General features: G+C 33.5%; 1 protein-coding gene across 20 annotated transcripts in view; it reads left to right on the top strand.

Moving 5' to 3' along the window:
* The window catches only part of svila (supervillin a), a 98,745-nt gene that overhangs the window by 42,510 nt on the left and 31,233 nt on the right, over positions 1 to 25,002 (top strand). For 15 of the 20 annotated variants that reach the window (XR_008838626.1, XM_056469298.1, XM_056469295.1 and 12 more), the window contains 11 exons: positions 3,635 to 4,435; positions 4,905 to 5,072; positions 5,652 to 5,686; positions 7,781 to 7,845; positions 8,632 to 8,768; positions 10,972 to 11,067; positions 14,525 to 14,810; positions 15,753 to 15,821; positions 18,138 to 18,495; positions 21,503 to 21,653; positions 23,602 to 23,734. Coding sequence is in view for 19 of the 20 variants with exons in the window: in XM_056469298.1 (XP_056325273.1) it covers positions 3,635 to 4,435; positions 4,905 to 5,072; positions 5,652 to 5,686; positions 7,781 to 7,845; positions 8,632 to 8,768; positions 10,972 to 11,067; positions 14,525 to 14,810; positions 15,753 to 15,821; positions 18,138 to 18,495; positions 21,503 to 21,653; positions 23,602 to 23,734 (2,299 nt within the window). In the remaining variant the exon portion in view is untranslated. The remainder of the gene's footprint in view (positions 1 to 3,634; positions 4,436 to 4,904; positions 5,073 to 5,651; positions 5,687 to 7,780; positions 7,846 to 8,631; positions 8,769 to 10,971; positions 11,068 to 14,524; positions 14,811 to 15,752; positions 15,822 to 18,137; positions 18,496 to 21,502; positions 21,654 to 23,601; positions 23,735 to 25,002) is intronic. The other 5 variants (XM_056469304.1, XM_056469314.1, XM_056469302.1 and 2 more) reach the window with 4 other exon arrangements.

Below are 25,002 nucleotides of genomic sequence, written 5' to 3'. Positions count from 1 at the left end.
TGACTAGTCAATCATGCGATGTTAAACTCCTGTTTGGATATTTTTGTTTATGAATTGTAATACTACTTTTTTTATTTTAGTACTTTTTATTTGATGATGGGTAAACATTACTTAATCTCAGAAGTACAGTAATTTCAATGACGACCTAATTATATTGAGTGTCAGAGGATTGACTCAATAAAATGTTGGGAGGCCAAGGTCTAGATGAAGGCTTCTTTGGAAAGGTACAGGACTTAAGGTGTGGTTTTGAGTTGGGCCTATCATCTAGAGCAGTGGTTCTCAAAGTTTTAAACCCGCGACCCCCATTGTAAGATCGTCAAGAACTCGCGACCCCCCACTACCAAAGCATATACAAACAATAAAAATAGCTTTTTTTTAAGCTGTTCACAATATTTTAACTATATTTACTATAGATTACAGGGCTCGAAATTAACATTTTTGCTTGGTAACACTGGTGCTTCTAACTTTAAAAATGTAGGTGCACCAGCCAAAATTTAGTGGCTCCCACCAATTATCGCACTGTTACTACAAGTTTTATAAACAGATTTATTGCATTTGAAAATCAACACTAATCAAAACTAACAAGCAAAAAAAATAAATATGCATGCGTGAGGAAAATATGTCTTAATGAAATCCCGTTATCACAAGAAAAGACATTTTTATAACATAATTGAGTGACCAAAAGATACACGGACGGATATCCCAAAAGATATCCCACAGACTTTACAGTGAATGCTAGTTATTTTCATAGCAGACTTGAAGCCAATGGAGGTCTTTTATCCACTCTTCAATAAGTATAGCTGGTGGATTAACATTCAGCACATGATCAGTAATCAGATGTGCCAATGTTTGTAGCTTTAGGTGTTTCTAAGACAAAATCTGTCAGTGTTGTTTTCATTCTCTCGTCTTCAGCGCTTTACATTTTCGCGGTTGTAGCTCCTGTCATCTGAAGACAGGAGGCGTTGACTGAGTGATTGACAGCTGATTTTAACCAATCATTCGTGTTCAGTTCTTAGAGCAGTGGGCCAATAAGAAGAGCGCGAAGGCGGGGCAAGCGTTGAAGGCTTTGTTTACTGCGGCAAGTTGACATGACAACAGTTTTAAACTGTTCCTGAGCGCTGCGTTCCAAGTACAAAGATGCATTCTGCCCGAATGTGTCCTAAATACTTTATGAATCAGTAATATCTTTTTAAAAATCTGAAAATATTAGCTTTCACTTGTAATACTGAAAAATATTTATTATAATCACTGAAAATTACACAATTTTTAAATAACTCTCGCGACCCCTTGAAATTATTCTGCGACCCCCGCAGGGGTCGCGACCCCCAGTTTGGGAACCACTGATCTAGAGTAACAAAGTGCTCATACTTGTGCACAATTCAATCACCCATTCCATCCACGCTGTTAATGAGTGCTGTGGGTTTGAATTTGCTCATAGGACATTCAGACCCTCTTATTTACCCTTAACTCTTCCTAATCTCATTTTAGTCACAGTCCACTCTTTAATTTCAGTTGTGTGTTTGTGTGGTTTGTTCTTATACCATGGCTATTATATATAGTATTTCAGTACCTGCGATTTTTAATCAAGTGGGACCTTTTGAGTTCGCGGTATTGCGGTGGAAGAGAAAATTGTTCAGCTCTGAGTCACCAAACTCAACAAGAATGTAAACGCAGATCATTTGGCCTGCATTACCTCAATATGCCAAATAGAGTGTGATAACCTGATTAGTCATGCAAAACATGAGAGCCAAGTTTTCCGGGAATCATTTCACAAGCAAATTGTATTCCCATTTTGCATTAGTTTCTCTCCTTTTCCCCCGTTCTCTCATTTTAACTTTGTGGTTTTTAAACTGCTTTGCAGACTTTGTTTTAATTAGGTATGCTTATACTTGGCATTTACTATCTATCTATCTGTCTGTCTGTCTGTCTGTCTAGTATACTGTATGTCTGTCTATCTACAGTATCTGTCTGTCTGTCTAGTGTATGTGTCTGTCTTTCTGTCTGTCTGTCTTTCTCTCTGTCTGTCTGTATTTCTGTCTGTCTGTCTTTCTGTCTGTCTGTCTGTCTATCTATTTACAAAATATTTGCCTACATTTTGTCACTTGCATTTTCTAGTTTTGATGTGAAAATGCCCTCCGCTAAAACGAGATTAAAAATAGATCACATTATAATGAGAGTGTATAGCATGGTTTCACCTAAACAGGGGTCCAATGGAGCACCACAGAGTGCACATTACCATATGTGAAATCCAAGAGTGAGTGAATAGATGGAATCATCAAGACTGGATCAAGAAAAAAAGGCTTTTAGCTGCTAGATAAGTGTGGGATAGAACTGGACATGATAGAAAACAAACATCTGTCATGTTAGACATAAATAGCACATGATTGAAGGGTTTTTTTTTGTTCAGTTTTTGAAGAATCAAGCTTTACTGTGGGGGAATGTGTGCAAAAGGAAGAGTTAAACAAAAATAGAGTAACCCTGCAATAAACAAACATCTCTTAGAGGCATTATGGGATGTATTTAATGTGATTTACTTCACTGGTAGTGCACTAACTGCAAAAGGATTTGGATGAGATGGTTTTTTTGCCTCTCCCTGCAGAGAGCATTGATTTTGCTGACCTAAACCTAAAGATCCAGTCATCACAAACTAAGCTAGTTTATCAGCAAACCTCTCACACACAGCATGCAATGAAACGCTGTGTAGTGTGAAATTAGCTGGGTGTTAGGATACCCATAGCTACACGTTTATAGGAAGATACATGGGGTAAAAACTGATTTAGAAAACACAAAGCAACATCAGTTGTATTTTTAGGCAGTTGATATGTGAAAATGTTGTTAAACTCCATCTGGAAAGGCAGCAGATGTACAAAAAAAATCAGAGTTAGAAATTTTTTTTTAGAAAATATTTATTTTAAAACAGATTATATATTTTTCCATGTTATATTAAATAATTAATTTAGCTTTATGTATATAAACTATTCTAAAACTTAAGATTAAGATCATTATTTAACACATTTACTTTGTTTTTACACTTTTTTTCCTCGCACAATCTAAGTGGCTAGTTATAATATATCTGCCTTTTTGTTGTAGGAATGGAGTCCTTTGCAGAAGAAGCAATTATATTTTAGGCATCAAATAGTGGTCAGAAAAGCCCTAATCCAATGAAAGGGTATTTACTTAAAATGTTTTGACTGTAACTCCTATTTTGAGACTTTAAATATATTTTGGTTGTTTCAAATATCAGAGATCCTGTGTTTTGCTTCATGATTTTGTTACAGTGAGCACAACCATTTTCATGTGGTTCTCATCATTTCAATCGCTGAAAACATCAACTTTAGTGAACAGTAATTGTGTCTGTGTTTTTTATTCCAAACGCTGTCAACATTGCTTTTTAACCACTCTGAAAAACACAAACCATACTGAGATGCTTCAACTAGTTCGGTGGCTTAAGGGTTATTTTGACTTGGATCAGAATTTCTTGCTGCCACTTTTACATCCTGGCCCATAAAAAAAGTTCTGATGTTGTTTTTATTTTTTTGTTTAGTTTATTCATTTATTTTTTTTAATTTTCAGAGCCGGTGACCATTTAACTCATTTAATTCTAAGTAACCAACCTTTTTCTCTCCTTCTGAAGAATCAGAGTTAGAGAGCGACTGGCCCGTGATGAGCCATTTCACAGGGGTCAAACAACAGAGGAACCTGCTTACAACCAGTCATATCCTCGTTATTTCCCTCACTCACGCAGCCTCCTAGATGGTCCTGTCAGACAGCAGCAACTGACCCGCTCTGAAAAAGAGGAACGTCATGACATGGGTTGCCAGAGTTACTTCTCCATGGGCAGCGAATGCACTTCCAGGAATAAGCAAGAGATTCAGGAGGTGTTTGAAGAAGTGGAGGGAAAACATGTTGCGAGGACCGAAGGTCTCCTGCGGAGCAGGAAGGCCGTTTTACCTTCTGAAATTCGAAGGAAAGAAAGGAGCACAGACGACCCATGCTCTGGAAGTGGTGACAACAAGGAGGTAAGCTCAGCAATTGCTGGGCACAGGAGCAGCGAGGGTGCTGCAAATGACCCCAGAGGGTGGCATGGAAGTCGATCAAGACAGGAAGTTTATACAGAGCATGTGTCTCGACTTCAGGCTGCGGAGTCTATGCAGGCGAGAGCTCGAGAGGCTCATAGGAGGCCTGATGCTAGCTGCTACGCCTCAATCCAGACCTCCAGTGGAAGACCAATGCCAAATTCATCTAAACCCATGGATACTGGAAATACACAAAAGACTGTTTTTCAGCAGAACCCCATCCAGGAGCCAATCAGAGAGGCTGTACAACAAGAAAAAGTGCCAAATGGTGATCATCTGTCCCATGATGCCAGGGTATCAGTAGCCCATCTCCGCCACACATACCTGCAAAGTGTTGCAAGTCCCAGGAAAGCCGAACTGTAGGTGGTGGTACATTATCATCATACATAGACTACTAACCTGTCTAATATGACAATTAACATGCAGTTAATCAAATACTCATCTAATAGCTGTTTGGAGAATGAAATGAAAGAGAAAACTGTAATCTAACAGGAGTCACTTAGTTGACCAGCAGATTGTACTGCTCTTTTCCTTCAGCTATTATGCTGCTCAGCTTGTCCAGTGCGCACTTTGTCCATAATAATTAACCACTTCTGTCTGTTTTATGTCTTGTCCTAGCTTGTCAACCTTGTCTTTCTAGTGATGATTCTGTGTATGTTTATGCTAAAAAGGAATAATCCTTAACCACTTTTGATGTCTGTCTTTTATTTAACCTACTATAAAGATGCTAAAGTATATGAAAAGGTTTCCCCTGTATTAGAAGTTTGCTTTTTCTTTTATGCCTACTTGCCATTCTTCCTCGCTCAGTTATACTTTGTGGGATAACAGGGCAGAAGAGCTGCCTGCAGTTACTGATGTACCCTGGAGAAGCGAGCGAGTCAGAGATCGCTCATCTCGTCGCCCTTTGCGATATATATGTCCCACTGAAAGTAGAAAGACATCTGAGAGGTTTAGAACACAGCCAATCACATCAACCGAGCGTGAGCAGTCGGACCGGTAGGCCTCACGAGTAGATTCATGCACGTTACTGGAGTGCAAGTTAAAAACACACTTGATTTAGCCTAATAAATCATGTTTTAACTTGATGATGAATAATGTTTTCACTTAACGACGATAACCTAGAGCACTTTAACTGGATGGAAAAACTAGTACTACTGTACTCCTAACCTCACTGCATTTCCAAGTGCACTGATTAGTTAACATTTGGCTCCTTATGTAATGCTGTCTTTTTGCCGTTTTACGCACTGTGTAATGTTTTCATGTGCAGTGGATTCTAATCAGTGGTCAGTGATTTTCATGAAAGGTTCTTTTGTTTTGTTTTTTCATTCTTTGTTTTGTGGCATGTGGTGAAATCTATAATTCTGTCTAACGCTGTGGATTAAGCAGTGCTGAGTGTGTTTTCTGCGCCTTCCCACTATAGTTGCTTTATTTTCCTCATTCTGCTGCATTTGTCTACTCACATTATTGCTAATTTATTTCTCTTTTTTTTTCAAATCAGCTAGTTGACCTATTCTTTTTTTTATCTGATTTTTAACTCTAAAAAAAACTTTTAAAACCTTTTTGTGGTCTTTTTAGGTCTCATCTAAGCCCTGAACCATCAAGCCCTGAGGGTAAGTCTCAATTTTTTAAGCATGCACTACAAGATGTCTTATCACTTCAAGTTTAATGTAGCATAACTTTCTATTATGACATTTTAAAATAGACCGCAAAGAAAGCTTGCTAGTGTGACTTTATCTTAGACTTTATTAGCTGAACATTATAAGCATGTAAATGGGCAGGGTGACACAGTAACATTACAGAAGTTGCAGTTGCATAAACAGACATGATTTTGCATGCAATGTGTTATTGTTAATGTAACACTGAACTAAGAGATTTAACTTACAAAAGCTCTTTAAAAACATGGCTCTGTCAGTGTAAACTGAAGCAGTTGACTGTGCAGTTTGGCTGAGTTATCCATGAATACACCAGAGAGCAACAGACCTACTTTTTGGAGCCTCTGGATCTCTGGTGAAACTAGCATTGCTTTGCTTTTCTATCCTTGCTGCATGTGTAAGCAATGTCAACTCAGTATGCAGTGCTTTAGTTTTTAATGAAACAAACATACAATACAGTAAAAACATTTATTGATAAGGCTGCCTTTATTTTATTGATTTGAAAAACATTAATACTATTCAAGTTTAATACATTTTCTGTTGTAATTTTTTTTTTAATTGTTCTAAAATGTTGACATTTTGTGGTGACAGTTGAATTTTCAGCAAACATTTCTACATTCATAAGAAACTTTAGTTATAAGTAGGCCCACACGTAATCTGCGCTTGCAGAAATCTGCAGATTTTGAGCCCATCGAGTCTATTTATTTACTTGTGTAAATGTGTGTACATTTATATTAAATCAGTTTTTAAATTAGTTTAAGTAATATTATTGACTGATATGAAAATGTTTATATGATTTATTTAGAAAACAGTTTGTAAAGTAATATTTTCTGTCTTGTAGTAGAGATGTTATATCTTTTATCATAAGAGACTTGTTTACAAAATAAGTAGATCTAATTGGAGCTGCATTGTAAACATTTAAAGTGAAGTTAAAAATGTGTTTTTTTTTATTTCAAATATTAAGTTTTTAGCTATGATACTCCCAAAATCTTTCTACATAAATCTGCAGATCATCTGTGATGCGCTGTTCAGTTTAACAGAAGAGAAGCGCTCTCATTCAGCACAGTAGAGATTGCTTCAGTTATATCATTTTAGCTGTTTGGAATTCAGTGAAACCAGATCAGCCACTTTCGACGCTCATAAATAATAATAAAAATCCTCGTGCTGCAGGTATTAGGAGGTTTGCTGAAGATGCAGCTGAGGTGCAGTAAGGGGTTTGCGTCTTTTATAAACTATGACAGGTTGCGTACATTTAACAGCAAGATGGATTAATAAATCCATATGAAACAGTCCCTTAAAATGACGTCGCATCTTCAGTTTCAGGCTCAGGTGCGCTTTGCACTCACACTACAAGCATACCGTGCTAAAGCCTAATCGAACCTCGCTCTGGCACACCTCTTCCAACTGGGCCAGGGCCGGCCAACTGAACAATGCCTGAGCCTGTTTCAGAGCACTCACACTTGTCAAATGAACCGGGAAATGCGCCTGGGCATCGTTCGGATAGCATAGTGTGAGCACGCCCTCAGCTTGCGTTGTAAAGGCTGCATTTAGATACTGTTGTTTCTTTTTGGAAAACCATGGTACATTTAAGGATTCTTTGAAGGAATATAGTTCGTTAAAAAAATTTGGCAACATTATGAATATCTTTATTGTCATTTTCATCAAATATTTGAACATTAGTGTATTACTGTACCTTAATGTTCTGCCTTCATCTTTAAAAAAGTAACATTCATAATCTGCAAAATTTAAACTACATCTTTGATTTTTAGTTTGCATAAATCATTAATTGTATTGGGAACAAATGTTTTAACTTAAATTATAAGACTTTTTTGTGTTCCATCATTCATATGTAAAACACCTTGCAATACAATGGATTTTGCACTATTGTGGCTTTTACAAATTGAACCTGAATCATGGCATAGAAGCAAAAATCTGCTTACGTAATCTTTTTACTATGTGTTTAACATTGTGCTGTCTTCTAAAAAATGTCTCAGAGTTTCATAAAATATATGAAAAAGCTTCTGACTCATTCTTTTTCTGTTTTTTTTTCAGTGGATGAAGAGAAACTGGATGAGAGAGCAAAGCTGAGTGTAGCTGCCAAGCGCTCTCTGTTCAGGGTATGTGCTGCTTCAATCCAAAGTGATCTGCTTCTGTCTATTTTGCTTCATGGAGAGCATCCCGGCCCCTCCTTTTAAGGTGGCCTTTTTAAGACATCCTGCATTAGTTTAAACTTGTGTATTTGAAATAAATGTTACCCCTTACTCAAACCATACATACAAATCAACTACAGCTTATAGTTTATGCTAGATTTATGCAAACAAATCCACAAGACATCAATGTTTGGTGAAATGCTGCAGTCTAAATGAGATGCCACCAGTCTTCTGATGATTTTTGTGGTGTGTAAAATATGCAAGTTTGTCATCCTGCCATCTGAATGAAAATGAAATATATCTTTGAGCTTGTCGCAGTGCGTTCTGGGATAGGCTTATGCATGAAGGATGGATTCTGTGCTATTTTACATTTTCTTTTGCTATCTGTTGTTAAAAAAATAGCCTTTGGGTTCGTTCAGAACATGTCGTTGATGTCTACCAGCTTTGCCTACGCTTAGATGTTTTGGTTTTCAAATGAATCCTGTCTGTGGTTCTACTTGTTTATTCAATTTTGCATTCCAAGAGATGCGCAAAGAGGACACACCTCAGTCCGTAACTCTGCAATTATCATATCATGCATATTTCTAAATTCCTCAAAAGTGACATCTAAAAATGTGAAAAATGTGAGTGTGACTGAAAAGGGAAAACGGTTTATTATTATTATTATTATTATTATTATTATTATTATTATTATGGTATGTGTTACTGTGTAAAGATAGTTTTTTTTATATATGAAGTCTTACTGTTTCTTAGGAGCTTGAAAAGACTTCAGATGGTTCCGTTTTAAAGACATGGAGTCGTAATCCTGCTGTTGAGCGGAGATTGAGGAGAGGTCAAGATCGATCCCGCACTCAGCCAGTCACCACAGAGGAAGTAGTCATTGCTGCTACGTAAGTTTGTGTGACCCATTCAATAGTTTAAGCGAGGCTTTTTTTTTTTTTTTTTTTGCAAAAACATGGTTACTGTTTGACATATTCAACATTTACAGTCTACATGTTGAACTATTATGAACTATTATTGTCTTTCTTTCTTTTTTTCATTCCTTTAAAACCTGTTTTTAACACATTTGAATGTGTTTTTATCTGTTTTTAATCATTTGTATTCCTTGTTGTTTTTATTTTCTTGTCTCTTTTGTCCCTGTTTATGTTAAGCTCTTTGAATTAGGGCTGCACAATATTGGAAAAATCTACCATTGCAATATTTTTTTTTATTCTGCGATACATACTGTATTACGATATGAATACAATTTCACTAGATAATTTTAGATTAATTGCAATGATTCTGTAGGGGAGTGCATAAAATATAATAAACAATCTAGAAGCTAAGATAAATCCAATATAGAAAAAGATACAAATTAAATAGATTAATTTAATGATAATTAAATGTAAAACTGCATAGTCTTCATTTTATAAACAATTCGTAAGACTTTTCAATAATTTTGTTTTAGTTATTTTTAGTTAATGCATTTATAAATAAACAGTACATTTATTACAGTATTTGTTCATGTTTATTGGCATTAGTTACTGAAAACACAGCTGTTCATTGTTATTTCATGTTAACTCACGGTGCATTAATGTTAACAAGCATGAATTTGGATGTTGCTAATACATTAGTAAATGTCGAACTATGATTAATAAACGCTATACAAGAACTGTTCATAGTTAGTTCACGTTAGTAAATAGATTAATGAAACGTTATCGTAAAGTGTGACCAAATAATTCAATAATATTAATCGCTATTAATTTAAGTTGCAAACGGTGCAATTTCTTATGCCTGAATTCTTTTAAAACTCTCACACAGTCACAGGCCTCTAAAACACTTGCGAAATGATAAACTGTAATCCACACTCAACATTGCGTATACTCGCGATGTGACTATTGAGAACGATCACATTGCAAAATCGATGCTGAAACGATATATATTGTGCAACCCTACTTTGAATTAGTATAGTACATGAAAAGTGCTATATAAATAAACTTGCCTTGCCTGGCATTGCATAAACATTAAAAAGATTGAGAAAAGATAAAAACAACCATTCTGAAGTTTGGAGTTGGTAAGATTTATATTAAATAATTTGACCAAAAATATAATTTAAAAAAAATATATATGCAATGAAGTTTTATTACAGTTTTACTTACAGTAACTGATGGCAATAAACATTTCTTTTCAAAAAATTAAACTGCTTAGTATGCTCATTGTTACCTTTTTCTAAATTATATTTGTGTGTGAAAAAGAGAGCAGCATTTAATAAAATAGAATTTTTTTAAATATAAAAAATATATTTGAAAAAAATATTTACATTTACTATTAATTTAAATCACTCTAATGTTCTCTTATTTTTTCTTCATATAATTAACTGACCTCAAATTTAGGAATGGTTGTACAGTATATGCAGCATATTGCATTTAATAAAAAGAAAATGTTGGAAGAACAAGTGTATGTATGAATATCTGCGCTCTTCTTAAAGGGATAGTTCACCCAAAAATGAAAATTCTGTCAGTAATTACTCTGTTTTTTCAAAGCACTGGGACATCCCTTTATCTTCAGAACACAAATTTAGATATGTTAGATGAAATCTGAGAGCTCTCCCATCCTCCATAGACAGCAATGGCCCTGACTCAATGTACAAAAAGCACCAAAAACATTGTAAAAACAGTGCATGTGTCAGTTGGAAAATTTTAATGCTACAAGAATAATTCTGTTCAAACTTTTTTTTTTGTGCACACAAATGTATTCCCAATAGCTTAATTTATAATATCCTGATTGAACCACTGAAGGCATTTGGTCTGTTTGAAAACGTTTTCTTGTATGTTTCTAAACTTTAAATAAGTTGTAATAAGGGAGCTTTCAGAGTTCATCTAAAATATTTTAATTTTTATTCAGAAGACAAACGAAGGTCTCAAGTGTTTGTAACAACATGTTATTAATCTAATTTTAGTTTTTGTGTGAACTAATCCTTTAATTCCATTTTCCTTTCAGTTGTCTTTCTCTTTCTTTTCCTTTATGTGGTGTACTGTATGTAGTTTTGATCTGTTTCTTCAGTTTCTTCCCTTTGTCTCTGTTTCTTTGCCTCCTCCTCTGTGTGGTTTAAAGTGCCCCTGGCCATTTGTCACAGTCCGTGACTGTACAAACCTCTATAACGCGCGTTCCTAGTCCCACTCTAGTCAACAGCTCTGTGACCAAATACAGGTACCCAGGACAAACATAAACACTTACATGAGCACATATGTGTGAAATAAAGGCATGGTCACTCTTATTAATACTAATGTCTGTCACTGAGCATGCATTGCGTGTTCACATGTAAAAAATCTTGTTTAAAAAAAAGAAAATTGCTCACCATTTCACCAGGTCACCCAAAAATGAGAATTTACTCCTCATTAGTCACCCGTAAATGTTTCTTTCTTTGGCTAAAAAAAGCGAAAGAATACATTTTGAAGAATGTTGGAAACCATATTGACATTGGTAGCCAATTGACATCAAAACTAAATACTATGGAAGTTATTGGCTAACAGTTTCCAATATTGGTTGTAATATCTGATTTGTGTTCAACAGAAGAAACTCAAACAGGTTTTGAAACTAGTGAAGGGTTAGTAAATGATAACATAATTGTCATGTTTATGGAAACTATTCTTTTAAAGATTGAGGATTATTTTGAAAGTTGAAAAAATTAACAAGCAGCACCCTCTTGTGGTACTTAAGTACAAACGAAGTGATCCTGAGTATATGTTGAACATTTTAATTAGTAGTATATTTTAACTAAAAGTACTTTACAAAATGTCAGTAATGTTTTGTATGGTCACGAAATAGAAACAGTATATCAAAACTGGGTCTGGATTTATAGAGTCAATCTAGGGCCATATATACTTGCAAAATAAAAGAAAGTTTTAGCAAACAAAAAATATTGAGCAAAAAAATAAATGCAAATCTCCAATAATCACAAAGCGAAAATTAATTTTTGAGATAATTTTGCTAACAAAAATAAAGAACTGCATAGGAAAAATTAAGTTTTGAGACATAAAAATAAAATTTGCAAACAAACAAAAAAATCTAGCAGTGCAAAAACAAACAAAACTACTTGCAATTAAAAAAAAACCTCTATATTTGCAAAACATTTTTCACAGCATTGCCTTTACAAAACCCATCAATTGCAATGCTTATTTTGACTTGCCTTTTAGTCCACCGTGAGTTTGCGATGCTGTTTTCACTTTGCGGCCCTGATTTGACAAGTGGGCGAAGTTAAGGGAACTTGGGAGTTTACGGCAGGCCGGACCTGCCTCCATTTAAGCGACGTCATAATTTGCTAGCCAACTGCCATAAAACTGTGAAAGAAGAAGCAGAAGCATGGCTGAGCAGAAGCACACGAGAGAAGTTCAGGTATGTCTAATTGATAGTTTAATTTTGTTTGTCGTCTTTCAACGTTTTATGGCGGTTGGCAAGCAAATGATAGTTGCATTCCGCCCCCTACTGGGTTGTAAGATGACCTCGTTGAAAGCTGATGACACTTAAATGGAGGCAGGTCCTTGCCTGCCGTAAATGTAAAACCTGGCTAAACTGAAAACAAAAATTGCCTTAAAATGTTTAATTTATTTATATCATATAACTTGCCATTGCCAATATCTGTTTTACATTGATTTATTTGTTTTATTTTTAATTTTATTTTAGTTTGAATGATTTTTGTAGTTTACTCTTTTTGTGTTTTTGTAAATTATTTGGTGTTGAGCTTTCCATGTGTAATACATAATATATTATACAATATATATATATATTGTAAATGCCCAAGTTTTGAATCCGCCCCCTTGTCAAATTATGGCCACAAAGTGAAACACACAGAAATGTTGAGTGCAAAGTAAAAACTGCATCAAAAACTCACAGTTGTTTAAAAAGCAAATCAAAATGAACTTTGCACTTCACTGGACAGGTTTTGTAAAGGCAATGCTATAAAAATGTTGCGAAATATATATATATATTTTTTTTAATTTAATTTTTTTTTTGCAGTTCTTTTTTTTTTGTTTCCAAATTTCATTTTTATTTTGCAAAAATTAGTTTTCGCTTTATCATTTGCATTTATTTATTTTTTTGCTCAATACTTTATTTTTTGTTTGCAAAACTTTTTGTTTTATTTTGCAAGTATAAATGGCCCTAGATTGACTCAATATGAATCACTTTTGCATTACTGAATTGCATTTTTCCCCTTATTCAATAAAATTGTTTATATAAATTGCATGAAATGTTGGTCTGCAGGTGCTGCTATAAGCTTAAAAATGAAGATATACAGTTGAAGGCAACATTTTTTAGAAGTTCATCATTACAACAATTGTGTAAAAATGTCTTCTCACCATTAAACAGCACTTGGGGAATAAATAAAAATAAATACAGTTGAAGTCAGAATTATTAGCCCCCCTTTGAATAGTATTCCCATTTTTAAATATTTCCCAAATGATGTTTAACAGAGCAAGGAAATTTCATTATTATCTGAAATATTTTGTTAGTATATCTGGTAATATTCAGTATGTCTGATAATATTTTTTCTTTTGGAGAAAGTCTTGTTTGTTTTATTACAGCTAGAATAAAAGCATTTTTTTTATTATTATTATTATTTTAAGGTCAAAAGTATTAGCCCCTGTAAGCTATGTTTTATTCGACTGTCTACAGAACAAATTATCACTATACAATAACTTGCCTAATTACCCTAACCTGCCTAATTAACCTAGTTAAACTTTTAAATGTCACTTTAAGCTGTTTAGAAGTGTCTTGAGAAATATTCAGTAAAATATTATTTACTGTCATCATGGCAAAGATAAAATAAATCAGTTATTAGAGATGAGTTATTAAAACTATTATGTTTAGTAATATGTTGAAAAAAAAATCTACTCTTCGCTAAACAGAAATCAGGGGGCTAATAATTCTGACTTCAACTGTGGATAGATAGATATATATATATATATATATATATATATATATATATATATATATATATATATATATATATATATATATATATATATATATAAATATATATATATATATATATATATATATATATATATACATATATATATATATATACATATATATATATATATACATATATATATATATACATATATATATATATATATATATATATATACATATATATATATATATATATATATACATATATATATATATATATATATATATATATATACATATATATATATATATATATATATATATATATATATATATATATATATATATGTATGTATGTATATATATATATATATATATATATATATATATATATATATATATATATATATATATATATATATATATATATATATTTAATAATTCACAGGCTAGCAGTTTTGGCTAATCTTGTATATGTACATTATTAATTATTCTTGAGAATCTTTAACACAAACATTTATTCATTTGTGTGGATAAATGGACTGGAATGAACAACGCATCCCAAAATATGGTTATATTTTTACACTATTCATATTGTAACATGAATTATGCTTTCCTGTATATATGACACTTGCATGTGTGTTCAATCTAACATGATAAAACTGTGTCATTTCTTTATTATTGTTTTGATTTCCATGTAGTACATGGAGTCACCCAGCCCTACAAGTGATTTTATGTGTGTGCCCTACAGCTTGCAGGCTTCGTCTCAGCAGAGCTCCATGGTGAGAGAGCAGGCCAGAGAGGTTCGTCTAGCTCAGGAGGCAACGGAGACAGATCGAGCTCGCCACGCTTCTCCAGGGGAAGGTGGACACGAGGAGCCAGACCTTTCCACACTCACTCTAGCAGAGAAGATGGCACTCTTTAACCGTCTGGCCCAGCCGTCCAGCCACAGCTCTAGGGCTAGAGGAGACACGCGTGCACGGAGGAGCAACGCCCGCTATCAGACTCAACCAATCACGCTAGGAGAAGTCGAACAGGTACACATCATATCTTTAACTTCTTTGAACCATATTTATTCATGCACAAGTGATAATTGTATTTGTTTACTGCATTTGTTGTAGTCTTGAATTATTATTGGTCAAGCACGTGTGGGGTTTCAGTGTGTGCATACTTTTGGTTGATTAAACACTGAAAATACTAAAGAGAAATGATTCAAATGAACAAAGTCGTAAAGAAGCCTAATGAATGCATTTATTGTTAAAAAAAATATAAAAGGTTATTACATTGCATCTATTATTGCTATAACATCCTAAATATAAAACATACTTTTGCAATCTCCTATTTGAATCTTTATCTATAGAGATTTTGAAGTGATTATTTTTTTAAATCATTTAAAAACGGTTTAATTTTTATCAAGAAATTCTTTCTGTGGGACAATTAAAAAGTATTTTAGTATGGATTTTATTAGATTTATTCTATTATTTTATTATGATTTATTAGACTTAAATAATTATCATATTGTTATTTATTTATTTTTTTTGTTACATTTATGTTTTGTTGATTTATGAAGATTATAGTCACAGAAATTCAATATATATTGTTTGTTTGTTTATTTATTTATTTATTATTTTTTATTTAGATTTTTAATCAAATTTGTTCAGCACCCAGGTTCATAAAAAGAGAGGCTGATATTTATTAACCTTACATTATTGCAATATTGTAATAATATTAATTAATAATAATAATAATCATGTTATTATTATTATTATTATATTATATTTTACTTTATTTATTTTTTTAATTAAGTTCATTTCGCAAAATGTTTAATGGGTAAAAAATGATTAATTAATATAAATGTAAGGTCTGTTGCGGGGCATATAATGAAATATTACATTCACAGGCCTGCAATCAATCTCACACTTTTACACATGCACATACACGCATGACTGAGCTTTTAAAGCGGTTTGTCTCTGATGCAGGATGGTTCTGGTTCTGAGATGTTCGATGAGGATTCTGAGTTCTCAATGGGTCTCAGTGATCTGGAACATGTGAGAATGTTTTATAGGTCCTGAGGTTTTACTCTCTGCCTGCAGTAAAACCATCATCCCTTGTTTTAGAAACAGTTATTGACCTAATGCTTCAGCATATATATCTCTATGTGCCTGTAGGATATATTCAGGCATTTTTTAAAGCATCTTGTTTAGAAGAAAAGCATACAGTCGCAATGAAATCTTTTAAGGCTTGGAATCTTTTAAGTGCTGCTTTATGCAAATATAGTTCCTGATTGCTGTAGCTTGAGTACAGGCTTTGCCGTTTCTATGTGCTTTTGCTGTGGAACAGTGTTTTGTTGATTGTGCTGATAACTGTGCATTTAAACTGTAATAGTATTGTGCTATAATACATCTAAAGCACAATATTATTCATGTACATGTACTGGACTGGACTGTGTGCAAATGGAGAAATGGATCAACTGGAAACCGAGGCTTGCATACATTTTAATAATGGAAATGTCAGTGAGAAAACAGATTTTTTTAGCATGTGACTTGCATAAATTTGAAAATCAATCAGAAATTGCAACATTTTAACAGTTTAGGTCAATACTAGACAAATAATATACAAACAACTTGCCCTAAAACTGTGTTGCATATGGAGCAGTTGTGCTGCACTTGTAAAAAATTTGTTCAGTTAACCCATTGCCTTAAAATTGAGTGAATGAACTGTGCATAACTCTAAAAATTAAGTTACATCAACTTTTAAAAAATGCGTAACTTGGAACTGTTACAGTAAGTAACTTGTCACTGATTGCGCTTTTTATAATGTACACACTTATGAATAATCAGAAACTTTTGTTTTAAAAAATAAACGTTTTTTTCTTTGTTCTGTTTTCACCTGAAGTTTTGTTAAAGTTAAGTTTTGTAAATTTGAATATTCTTTTTTTTTTTACAGATTTTATTGATTTTCAAATTTTATTTATTTTTATAAATTTGAAACTATTTAAGAGGATTAAAAATTAAAACATAATAAGATAAATATTTTATATATACAGTTGAAGTCAGAATTATTAACCCCAGAATTTTATTTATTTTATTTTATTTTTGCCTATTTTTTTTTTTTTCAACACATTTCTAAACATAATAGTTTAAATAACTATTTTTTTAATAACTGATTAGTTTTTTTTTGTGCCATGATGACAGTAAATAATATTTTACCAGATATTTTTCAAATCATTAGTTTTCAGCTTGAAGTCACATTTAAAGGCTTAACTATAGAAAAAAATTGCTTAAAGAGGCTAATAATTTTGACCTTAAAATGGCTTTTAAAAAAATTATAAACCCCTTTTATTCTAGCCAAAATAAAACAAATAAGACTTTCTCCAGAAAAAAAAAAAATTATCAGACATGCTGTGAAAATGTCCTTGCTCTGTTAAACATTAATTTGGGAAATATAAAAAATAAAAATAAAATAAAAATCAAAGGGGGGGCTAATAATTCTGACTTCAACTGTGTGTGTGTGTGTGTGTGTGTGTATATGTGTGTGTATATATATATATACAGTATATATATACATACATACACACATACATACACACACACACACACACACGCACACACACACACTTATTTTGTTTAGTTTTTTTTAAAAATTCTTTTATTATTGATTTTTTTTTTTTTTTTTTTTTTTTATTATTCTCTTACAAGAATATTTAAATGGTCACACCGCTTGTATAATGTGACCAAGCAGTTCTCTGGGGAAAGTGTTATGGTTCTGCTGATGTCAATGAAGGTGATCTGGGTTTTGACTTTAAAGAAAATTCCCTGTTGAATAAATGGAAGGTTTCTTTTTTTTTTTTTATGTGGTTTTGAGACAATAGCAGAAATAGGTCTCTGCAATTACCATCATTTTGCTGAATGGACTTCATTTAGAAGTCAGTGCTCTTGTTCTGAATGTGTCCCACAGCTCTGCCCAAAGCCCTGCTGACACAGTAGAGTTCTATCGATCGTGTCTGTGATTCACTGTGTCTGTTTCTGAGGTCATGTTGGGAACGCTTCAGTGTATAATGGGCATGGCTTTGTGAATGATTTTGTTATTCTGACGCTTGTCTTTGAGCCACAGGAAGTCACACACTGATTACTCAGCATGATCAAAGTGTGTGTATGTGTGTGTGTGTGTGTGTGTGTGTGTGTGTTTGTGCTGATGAACTGTTGGTGAATGTTTAGTTTCCTGTCCACGCTGACTCAATTTTTTTCTCTCATCCCATTCCATCATGATCTTCCTCTTTCTAAAAATGCTCATTCTCATTCTCTCACCTTTTCCTTCTTCACTTTCCATTTCCACCTGTTCTCCATCCCTCTCTTTTGTCGTAGTTTCAGCCTGCAGCTGGAGCTCGTTTTGCACCCAGCTCTAACTCAGCCATGAGATCCTCCACTGTTTCCACTGAACATGCGGGCGACATCCACCTGACCATGCCAAATGTATCTGGGCCTGCATATTATGAGCAGACCGTTTCTCCACCGCACCACCCTCAGCCTGGCCAGGAGATCCAGACACATCAGAGTCTGGCTGAAGGGGAAAGGCTGCTGTTGAGCACTGGGAAGAGGAAACTTCCCTCTCCAGAGATCGTTAAACGGACACCGCATGCTCAGCCGGCCAGAGACTGGGATAGTAAGGCTGTGGCGGTGACCTCTCAAGACCTTTCACAAACAGATGGAGAGCACACAACAGGTAGAGGAACACTAGTGTGTCTGTTTGTGTTTAAACAAACAAAAAAAAACCTTACAACATAGTAAGAAGGGGGGAAATGGTTTGCCACACCTGCTGGTCTTGAACAATCAATGTGAATTATACAATAAAATGTATCATTTTTGTTTTAAATACAGGAAGAACAAGTTCAAGACTTGAAATTTAAGACATTCATTACAGTGTACAGTAAACACAACATTGCTAAATGAGTCTATCCATTCAGATAAAAAAATAAAGAGATCAATAAAGAAATATCAGTGCTGTACTATTGAACCTATTTAAAAATTGTCACAACTACAACAACAACAATAATAAAAATAAATGAATAATGTATTAATAATAATAAATATAGTGGTGTTTGAGACAGAGAAAACAAATATTAGTTTTATAAATGTAATTATTAATATTAGTAGTGCAAAAACAATAATATGAATAAATTATATAATTTGCTTTAATTATTTAATTTGTCTAAAACAGGGGTGCCCAAACTAATTTGTATGAAGGGCAAAAAAACAAATATCATTGAGAGCCGTGGGCTGAAGATAAATATACCAAACTATTTTACATTAAAGTTGCCATGGGTAATTTCCTAATTTGTTTCATAATATTTAAAAATAAGTAGAAAACACTGCTTTAAATTGTGTGAACTAATGCAGTATAACTTTTAATTATAAATTATAATATAACATAATCACATTTATAACACAGTGGAGTTTAATGCTGAATACAGTGGTTAAGCAGAATCTGCCTTTGCCTTGATTTGCTCGCCAAAGTCTCTACATTGTCCTTTATCTGTCGGGTGACTGTATGTACATTTCAAACTAAACTACAGCATTTAAATTGGAATATTTAATTTCAGTTAGCTTTTTTTGATATAACAAACAATTAAAAGGTTACATTAACTTTGAATTGACAATCTCTAACCTTTGGCCAGAGATGGGTTGCGGCTGGAAGGGCATTTGCTGCGTAAAAACGTGCTGGATAAGTTGGTGGTTCATTCCGCTGTGGCGACCCCAGATTAATAAAGGGACTAAGCCAAAAAGAAAATGAATGAATGAATGAATCTCTAAACCATTCCCACTATTCTCTCTCTCTTCTTAGATGGGGTGGCGGGTCAAATCAAAGGTTACCATGGGCCAAATAAGTTTGGGCATCTCTAGTCTAAAAGCTAAAAAAATAATAATAATAACATATTTTCTGTATGTTGAATTTTTAGATGCACATCATAGCAGTTCTGGAATTATCAGAATTTTTGTTGGGGGGGGATATTAACTGCTAATTAGCGAGTACCAATTTCATTTATTATCTCTATAAGAACACATATCAAAGAAATAGATGTACTGGAAGGTGTAAATATACTGTAGATTAAAACATCTACTTATTTTTGTTTTTATTTTAGTCTTGTCTAGCTTTTGTTAAGATGAGCTCCTAAATTAGTTGTTGTCCTAATTCTTTAGCATATATTTCCCTATGTGCCTGTAGGATAAAATCAGGCATTTCTTTTAAGCGTCTTGTTTGGATGAAAAACATACAGCCACAATGAAATCTTTTAAGGCTTGGATTGAAGTGCTGCTTTATGCAAATAGTAGTAAATAATAGCAGTAGTTCCTGATTGCTGTAGCTTGAGAACAGGCTTTGCTGTTTCTATGTGCTTTTGCTGTGGAACAGTGTTTTGTTTGTTGTGCTGATAACTGATAATGCGTTTAAAACTGGAATGGTATTGAGCTGTAATACATGTAAGGCACACTAGCCTTCCTGTACATGTACTGGACTGCGTGCAAATGTAAATTGATCATTTATTCTCTATTTTAGAATACATATGAAAAAAGTCTATGTACAGGAAGGTGTATATATAGATTAAAACATCTACTTATTTTTGGTTTTAATTTAGGCTTGCCTCGCTTTTGGTAAGATGAGCCCCTAAATAGGGCAGAAAGACCCCTGGGATAGAGGTCAGGTCCCAGCTGTCGTTGGATGTTTGCTAAATGTGTAGAATGTATCTGATATTATTAATTAATTATTTATACTACAGAGCGAAAAAGAAATGAGAATACTTTTTAATACAAAGATGACATTTACCAGAGAATGCCTAAATAAATGTATCACACTTTTCATAAAAATAACAAGCAGAGAGTTATTACACAATTAGATTTTTTAGCTAATTATTTAATAACAAAAATGATAGTTTATCAGTTTAATTACTTTCATTACTACTTTTTAAATGATAGATAAATAAATAAGTAAATAAATAAGTAAATAAATAAATAAATGAATAAAAACATTTTATCTTTAAATCACAAGGTAAACAAAAAAAGTTAAGATGACTTGTGTGGAATTACTAAATTCTTTAGTATGATCAATAAATATGTGCAAATAAAACCATACCCTGTGAAACTTTCCACTTTAAAGTTAAACAAGTGATTGTCTCTGACCTAAATAACTTACTCTAACTTACTCACAAATCCCCACTAACAATGTCCAAGTTTATAACAGCATCAAAATATACTTTGTGACATTGAAACTACTTCTCTCATTTACAATTCAGCCCCATCATGTGCTGTTTGTTTTGTCAGTGAGCATGTTATGATGGCCTCCTGCAGTGTCTGCTGCACATGTGCTGTCTACTGATATCTCTGTGACTTTTCAAAAAGAGAGGTGTGTATAGGATGTGATGCGAGTTACTGCTATTCCGTCTTCCTGTTTTGGGTCTGTCATGCAGGCTGCTGATTTTATAACTCTCCTCTATCTGAAAAGACAGAACGATGTCTGTGTAAGCCACACTGTCACAGGACGATCAACAAAGCCTCCTTTTATGCTTAGAAACTGACACTCGTTTCCTGTGCAGCAGTTCGCACACATTCATCACAGTTTTGACAGAACTAAACGCGTGTCAGAGTGTTGGTCTGCGGTGACTCCGCCTGACGCTGTGCTGTTATTGATTGTATCACTGAAGCTGCTCTAAACCCTTTCCTGTGTCTGTGTTCAACAGATCTTCCTGCCGCTGCTGTATCTGCATTACAGAGCCATTCTCTCCACGAGGACCACACCAGAGAAGAAGAGCAGGAGAGCGACTTCAAAACAGAGGACGGAGACGAGCTCTCAGACGTCATGTCTGCCAGACAGATGTCCATCAAAGAGAGGTGAAGTAGCTGATATGATGTCTCTGAAAGGATTTGTTATAGTTGTTTTGAGTATGTAAAAGTCAGTCAAATTAAAAAAATCTGAAGTTTATAGTGTATTGAAACCTATAGTTTAGTGTAAAATTGTCATCATTTACTCGCCATTCACTTGTTCCAAACCGGTTTCGTTTTTTTCATCATCTGTTGAACACAAAAGATATTTAGAAATATGTTACAGACATTGGTTTACAAAAAATATAGTATTTTTTCATAGTATGAATAACAATGACAACCCGTTTGTAACATTCTTCAAAATATCTTCTTTTGTGGTCAAAAGATGAAATAAAAAACTGAAACCACTTGAGAATGTGTGAATTTTTATTTTTGAGTGGACTGTCCCTTTAAATTCTTAGTAATATTAATATTAATAAGTGTGTACTTACTGTAGATTTAGCGTTTGATTTAGAGTTATTGCATGTTGTTATGCAATTGTTGTTAAAGTATGTCTGACAAGGACCGAAAGCTGATGCTTCTGAAAAGCATAAATGAGGCTCGCTTATATTTTTATAAGTGTATGTTCAATTATGACTGTATAAGTATGTTTGTGTGCGTTTTTGAATGTGTCGATTGCGTTGTTCTTTACATTTAGTGAAATAGCTTAGTGAAATATTATGCTACTAAAAGGAGATGCTCAAAGTTGTTTTATTTAACAGTTTGACTTTGAACTAGATCAGTGATGTTGCAGTTATGTCCTCATCCTGCATCCTTGTGTTGTAGTTTGAAAGTAAACACGCAGATAATGACGGACGTATATAAGGAAATGTCACAATTTTTAGTGTAGTGTTACTCTGTATGGTAGGTTCTTCAGAGCTGTATGGATGTATCTGGTTAGAGATCAAAGTATTGTGTAACGGATAGACAGCTGCCTGTTGCCATAGGAAGCAAGCTGACGCAAGCCGATTCAATTGATTAGTAATGAGAGTTGTGCATGCATGTTCAAATATGCTTAAATGTGTGAGAATGACAATGAAATATGCATGATTGTTGGTGCTTTTTTATTTTTTTGTGTGTGCAATGCACATATTTCACACATATTTTATGCAATTCTGATTTTGTTGCGTTTAGTTGTACTGTCCCAATCAAAAGTTAATTACATTTTTTTTCATTTATATGTTAGATTAAGTACTAGTAGCTTATATTTAAATTATTCAAAGCACAAGTCAGTAATGATGTTAAATGATTCACCACACACAAAATAAAAACATTGTTCACATAATATTTTGTGTGGGTACTGTGTATATTTCTGTGTATATATAAATACACACATCCATATATATGTACATGTATACCAAATCTTTATTTATATTTATATATAAAATATTTATGTATTATTGTATGTAAAAATGTATATTTGTCTAAATATTTTAAAAGTATACAGTATGTATATGCTGTATTCATGTGGATTTATACATTATATACTTTGTAAATATGTACTGTACACACACACATTTTATGCAAATACAAATGAATATTTTGTACATGATTAGTCACGAATCGATTAATCATTAAACTACTATAATTTTGGTAGACAAGGGGTTTTCAGACTGGGCTCTGGGGACCTCCAGGGGGCCACATTGGAGTGTTACTGGATTCGCAGAAATGTTTAAAAAAAAAAAACATTTAGAAATGTTAAAATAAATAGTTAATATTACCTCACTAAATTGACTTGCAAAATGCATTACTTTTGTATTTTCCGGGAAATCCCCAAAAATACAGCTTTTAACATGGAATTTATTCAGAAAATTGTATACATTTTAAATGGGGCTCCCTTTCTTCAGCATAGTGATTTGAGGGGCTTACTGGCATCAGTTCTATTTGTAGGATCAGTTTAAATGCATGCATTTAAAAAGACTGCCTTGTGAGCACATTTTATGATTAAGACAAACTGATTTGATTGTGTATGTTCCAGGCTGGCTCTGCTGAAGAAGAGTGGAGAGGAAGACTGGAGGAACAGGATAAATAAAAAACAGGATGTGGTGAAGGTTGCTGTGTCTGAAAGACATGCCCAGCTATGGGAGGTGGAGCAGAGCTTCAAGAAGAAGGTAACCTCTGAACCTTGAACTGTCTCACTTGAGCATAAAGGTCATGGGTCACAATTCATTGCCTGATATTACATGTCTAATTATACCATGTGCGTTCGACAGCTGTTGTTGGGTTGAATAGCATCTTGTATTATCAGCCTCTGGGAAATGTAGAGCTAATATGTCATTTAACTGGCTGTGTGAATTCAGTTGTTTTGTTTGCATTTGTTGAATAGTTCAGAAGAGTTTATCATTTAGCTTCATCCACTTGAGTAACTCTAAACAGTGAAGGGTGCATGCTTTTATTTTCTCTCCTTGTATCTTTTCTTTATGTTCTGTTGTTTTCTTTGCGTGTTCTTGTGGTGTGTGTGGGTTCACTTATTTATTGAGTGTTTTTTATTTATTGATTTAATAAGATTATTACTTCTTTATTGGTTGTATGAAACTCTGCACTAATTTGCTCTCTCAGTGAAAGCCATAATATTTACATTTATTTTAAATTAACTTTGTGATTGCTGGTCATGTTTGAAAAGTAATAATAAAAAATTAAATGCTAAAAGAAAAACTCACAATGTAAATGTTTATCCTAGTAGTAGTGGCCATTTGGACGTCATGAATGTGTGCAGTCATTGTTGTAGCAAAGGGTTCTGGATTATTAGCATGTTTAATTCACTGTTCTTAACCTGCATGATTCTCTGTCTTTGATTTAGTCTGCTTCTTCACTGCTTGTTTTTGTGTTTTAATTGTTATTTATAATAATAAAAGCCATTTCAAATCTTTGCATGCATTTATCGTAATTCTCTAGTGCATGGGGGATGGTGTAGGGTTTCTTTCTCTCTTTGTATTTATTTTATTTTTGCTGAAGGATCTTTATGTAATATAAGGTGGCATATGGAATTAACCTGTTATTTCATTTATCATGTGACTCAGCAGGTGCATAGTAAAGTTGCGTTCACATTAGAGTTTGAGCATGTGAAGTTCTGGCATACAGTGCTGTGAAAAGGGGTGGGAAAAAACAAAATAACCCAACACTGATTTATTTATTTTTTTCTTTGTGCAAAGAGGTCATGTTTTTATCTTCTATTGGTTACTTGGTTTCAGATGATGCAAATTTGCAGGTCAAGCTTGAACTTGAACAGTTCAGGAGTAATGCAAGATGAGAAACTTTTCACACAAGCTTGCGTTTCCAGCCTGCTGTATTTGTATGTGTATGAATAGAAGTTTCTAGGGCAAAGAGTGCAGTGTGACAGCGGCTTAAGGAATAAGTTATCATTATTTCCTATATACTC

The sequence above is a fragment of the Danio aesculapii genome, chromosome 12 (assembly GCF_903798145.1).
Source record: "Danio aesculapii chromosome 12, fDanAes4.1, whole genome shotgun sequence".
Taxonomy (NCBI): Eukaryota; Metazoa; Chordata; class Actinopteri; order Cypriniformes; family Danionidae; genus Danio; species Danio aesculapii.
The sequence above is the reverse complement of the archived record's forward strand: the minus strand, read 5'-3'. Positions and strand labels throughout refer to the sequence as shown.